Source organism: Fonticula alba (assembly GCF_000388065.1).
Source record: "Fonticula alba strain ATCC 38817 unplaced genomic scaffold supercont2.5, whole genome shotgun sequence".
Lineage (NCBI taxonomy): Eukaryota > Rotosphaerida > Fonticulaceae > Fonticula > Fonticula alba.
The window spans coordinates 362,338-367,256 of NW_009242975.1; the positions used below are offsets into that span (position 1 = coordinate 362,338).

Sequence of the window (4,919 nt, forward strand, 5' to 3'; positions counted from 1 at the left end):
GGGGCCCTGTCCTGCGTGTCCGCCTGCCCGGCCGGGCTGTTCGCCCAGCTGGGCGAGTGCGCCGAGTGCGCGGCGGACTGCCACACGTGCACCGGACCGGAGCCGGCCGACTGCCAGGCTACCTGGTGCGAGATGGAGGACACGTGCGAGGCCGAGCGCAACCGGGCCCTGGCCATCGGGCTCGGGGTGGGCCTCAGCCTGCTGTTCCTGCTGCTGCTCATTGCCCTCGTGGTGTTTGTGCTGCTTCGTCGTCGCCGGAAGAAGAAGACCGCCCCGGAGAATGTGGACATGAGCAACTTCGACAATGTCATTGGTACGTGCCCATCGGGCCTGGCCCCACTCCTTGTCCTGTGGTGCTTTGCGCCCCCGTGCACCTTACTGACCCGTGGAATCGGCTGTGCTGCCTTTTTTTTTGTCGCCCCACCCCCCCTTTTCCTTGGCTCTTGTCTGCCGCCACCCTTTCCGCCATCGCAGATTGATGGCCACCGGCTGTGACCGCAGAGAAGAGGCCCGACCTTCATCCCACAGCCGGACTGTGATTCGCCCTCCATCATGCGGCCAGCCCCCCCCCCTCCCCCCCCCCGAAGGGATTCCTCCCCGCGCAGGTAAGGCCCTCGCTTCACCTGGCCGTGGGTTCCCAGCGCTGCTCTGCCATTTGCCCCTTTCCGGCAGACCTGGCAAGCTCAATAGCAATGCCTCCTTGACCCCTGTTTGCTTGGTTTTGTGTGTGTGTGTCCTCTTTCAGGCCGATGTATGCCCATGTGCAAACGACAGGAGCCGGCATGTTGCCCGCGGGAGACCCGACGCCGGACGAGGTCGTGCCCGGCCTTTCGCCCGGCGGGCCCCGTGCGTGTGCGCTGGTCCATGGCAGCCAGATGCCCGGAGCCGTGTGCCGTGTCCATACGAGGCTGCACGGATCGCACGCCTGCTCAGGCTGGCACTCGTGCCAGGCTCTCCCGTTGCCAGGAGGAGGGGGGGGGGCATATAGCCAGGGCGCGGCCACCGGGCGCCGGCACGGGACCGCGAGCCGAGGTTTCCTTTCGCCGGTCCAGGGGGCTCCCCATCCCCGGCGGCGCTCGTTGGCAGGACTATGCTCCGAGCGCAGGTCGACACCGTGCGAGCCATGTCTCAGCCGGTAGCCTGGCCAGCGGCCGCCCGGGCGCCGGTGGTGGCTCCCTCGAGTGTGATGGCCCTGCCAGGCCTGGAGGCTGTTCCCAAGGGGGAGAGGCCGGCCACGGGTGCCTCCTGTGGCAGGATCCACTGGCCGGTGGCCGCCGGCAGGGTGCCTTTTGTGCGGAAAGGATTGCGCCGGGCCGCCAGAAAGTGCGAGGACCCCGGGGGCGAAAGCAGCGCGGAACGAGGGGGGAAGGAGGAAAGAAAAGAAGGGGAGGAGGGAACGACACGTTGCTGTTGAGGTATTAACCCATAGCAGCGTGGCCACGCTCGGCATGCCCCTGGTCTGGCCGTGTCCGGCCCACCGTCGCCCCCCTTCGATGTGAGCTGCCTCCCCTGCCCCTGATTGTCTCGCCCCCGTGCCTCTCTCGTGCTTGTCCCCCTCGCTATCCCTTCCTCTGGCGCGCGCGCGCGCGCGCGCGTGGGCCGGCATGGGCGCCACCCTCCGGCCACGAGGCAGGCCATGCTGTGTGGATTCCCCGGCGCCTTGGACAATCCCCCGACCGAGGCTGCTCCCCAGGAGGCCCTCGCCGGGCCCCACTCCATGTGGGGATCTGTCCCCTCTTCGGGGGGGGGGCCTGCAAAAGGGCATGTCCCTCTGGTCTCAGGGAGCCGCCGGGCGTGGTGCGTCACCGGCTGCCGAGGGATTTGGCGGCCCGGGCTTGAGCCTGCTCATGGGACACATGGCCGGGATTGCCGCAGCGGACGCACGCCTGCCGCAGCGCATGCCACCGACCCGAGACACGGTGCCTGCTCGCCGGGCGGCAGGCTCCTTGGCCTGCCTCCCGTGCCCTGGCGCCCTTGCCATCGGCTGGGGGGGGTTTTTTTTTCCTCGGCACCTCCCCGGAGTGGGGCCAAATGTCCGACCAAAGTGGTGGGCCGGCCCGGGGTCATGCTGGCAGCCGGGGCATTTGCCCGGCGTGCAGGCACGCGGCCGGGATCGTCCGGCCATCGGCACGCGCCCCCCCCCCCCCGGCACCAGACCGCCAGGCGTATGGGGGTGCTTCCGCTCGCGCGACGGCGTGTACTTGGTGCCAGCAGGCTGCCTCCCGGGGAGGATGGCCACCGGGGCCCCTTCCTCGCGGCGAGGGGCAGAGAGGGGCGGCCGCCCGCCAGGTCCAGGGCAGTTGATCGGCCCCCCCCCGCCCATCTGTTGAGTGCGCGGCGCCCGGGGCTCCCGGCAGTGCATCATATCGCGTTCGGGTGGCACCCTCCACGCCCACCCGGCATCGGCGTCGGTGGTGCCCTGCCCGGGAACAGATCCGGACGCCGATCGGTCGCCAGCCCGGGGAGGAGGCGGGACCGAGCCTCCGGCGGAACATCGGAGGCTCGACTTAGGGGAGGCAAGTGCACAGGGGTGTGCGCCTGGGGCCCGGCACCCTGCAAGGCCACAGGCATGGCCCATGCAGAGTGTCGGGGACAAGGGGCGCAGAAGCGGCGAGGCGGCACCGTCGGAGGGCGAACGGGAGGGGCGGGCACACGCGCGCAAAGCATGTCACGTGCGACACACATGCCCACATCGACCCGGGGCCAGGGAGCGCCCTTGGTTCTGGTTCGAGCGACCCGTGGCGAGGCCGGCATCGGCGCTGCGCGGCCGCCGGGGGGCCGGGGCCGCTTGCGTGGGCCGGGCGAGCGGCCCGGGGCGGTGGTGACCCGGAGACGCCCCGGCGCTGGGGGTGCGGCGGCAGCCCGGGCCCTTCGGCGAGCTGCGGCCGCGCCATGCCGGGGCGGTCGGCCCGCCGCGCGGGAGGCGGGCTGCCCGGGGGCGCGGACGCGAGGAGGGCTGTCTGCCCGCCAGCATGGCACTCGCAGGCCGCAGGACCGCGCCGATGCCGCGCGAGCAGGCACGCTCGCATGCTGGCGGACGGCGCCGCACGCTCCGCGGGGCCTCCCGCCGGCCCTGCGGCCGGCTGACCCGCCTGCCGTGGCCGTCGCCCCCGCGGCCGCATGTCGAGGCGCGCTGCGACGATTGCCGTGCCTGCGCGTGTGGTGCTCCCCCGGCTGCCGCTCGGTCTCCACGCCCCCGGCCGGTGGCCACTCATGCGAGCCGGGCCAAGCCTGGCGGCTCCTCTGAGCACGATATCCCGCCGCGGCCTCGATTGCTGCTGCCACTTGAGATGGCTCTCCATGGCTGGCGTGCGGGCGCAGCCCGGGGGCTCATATGTTGCCTGGGCGGCGGGCATCGCCGTGCGCCCGCGCCGATGTGCGCGCACCCGGGGCGGGGGGGAGCGGCCGGCGGGTGCGACCCGTGCGCCGAAGGTCCGGGCCCGAGGATGTGGCGGTGCGGGATGGATGCCTGCTCAAAAAAATGCACGCCCGGGCCGCCATGGCCCGGCGCCGGCCGGGCCGAGCCGAGCCCCCGGGGCAGGAGCGCGCGGGGACCCGTTTTCGCGCGGCCATCGCCTCGCCGGGAGTCGCAGCGCCCCCGTCCGGCGGATCCCACACGAGGGGCGCACCTTGAGAGGGGGGGTTCCGGCGGCCAGGCGACGGGGGGCGGAGGATGTCGCCTGGCGAGGCCCGGGGCCCGCTCAAACACGGTGTCCGAGCGCGGCAACCCGGGCCCGGACGCCGAGGAGGATCTTCGCCCCCCGCTCGCTCGGTCGCTCGCTCGCGGGCTCCCCCCCCCCCCCCGGGAGGCGCTCTGGAAAAGTCCGCAGCCGGGTCCGCGCCCTCCCCGCCGCGGGAGGACCGCCGCCGAAAGGCGAACCCTCGCGGCCCCCGGTCGCCCCAACCCCTGGCGGATATTCCAGCGGCGTCGCCCACAAAATGACTCGCCCCCGGGGTGATCCCCCCCCCCGGCGGCCGAGCCGCCGCCGCCGCCGCCGCGCTCGGGCCGCCTGCCGGCAGCAAGGCCAACCGGCCGGCAGTCGAGTTGCCTCCCGCCTCCCGGGTTCGTGAGCGCCGAGCGAATGGCCCATCCGCGGCCCGGCCCGGGGGGCCTTCTTTCGAGGGCCCCGACCCGAGGCCCACACCCCCGGGCCGGCCGCTCCCCATCACACGCGCCAACCCGGGGATCGCCCTGCTCCTCGCCGGGCCCCTATTCGTCCGCCACCGGCGCCCTCGAGGAGGGGGGGGCATCTGCCTGCCGCGCGCACGCGGCCGATCACACACCGGGGCAAATGCATAACAAGGGTTCGCGATCGCCCGGCCGGCGCCCCCCGCCCCCCGGAAAGCGCGGGCCCCGCCGCACACACACGCCCACGCGTGGGGGCCGACCAGAGAAACACACGGCCGGAGCCCCGCACCCCCGGAGTAATATACACTCGCCATAACCGGCTGGCCCTCCCTCATCCCGTACTAATATACGCCCCCCCTTGCCCAATGGCCCGAGCGCCTCCGAGAGATTGTCCCCGAACGGGAGGGGGCTTCTTTTCCCCCCCTCGCCGGCGCCCGCCCACCCCTGAGGACACCATCCGCGGAAATGGCTCCCGCGCGGGGTCCGCCCGAGTCACGTGCCCCGATCCCCCGAACGGGTAGCCCGGCACACTCGGGTGTGTTTGCGCCTGCCGGGCGGGCGCGGCCGGCCGGTCCCCCCGGCGCCGCCGCCGCCGCCGCCGCCACTCCCGCTAGTCCGGCGCCTCTGCGGGCCGGCGCCCGGGCACACGGTCCCCCCGGCCGTGTGCCCGCCACCTTGGTCGGGGGCGGCGTATGCGCCGGCCCGCGAGCGCAGCCGCCTGAACCCCCCCCCCCCCCCCACCCCCCCCCCCCCCCCCACACACACACACAGACACACCGACTGGCAGATG

At 73.5% G+C, this 4,919-nt stretch overlaps 1 protein-coding gene across 1 annotated transcript in view; it reads left to right on the forward strand.

Annotated features, from left to right (window-relative positions):
• H696_03278 (hypothetical protein) overlaps positions 1–539 on the forward strand; it is a gene marked incomplete at both ends in the record, with an annotated part of 4,497 nt that extends 3,958 nt beyond the window's left edge. Inside the window, 2 exons of the mRNA XM_009497149.1 lie at positions 49–313; positions 529–539. Of these exons, the coding sequence (XP_009495424.1) occupies positions 49–313; positions 529–539 (276 nt within the window). The remainder of the gene's footprint in view (positions 1–48; positions 314–528) is intronic.
• Between the last annotated feature and the right edge of the window lie 4,380 nt (positions 540–4,919).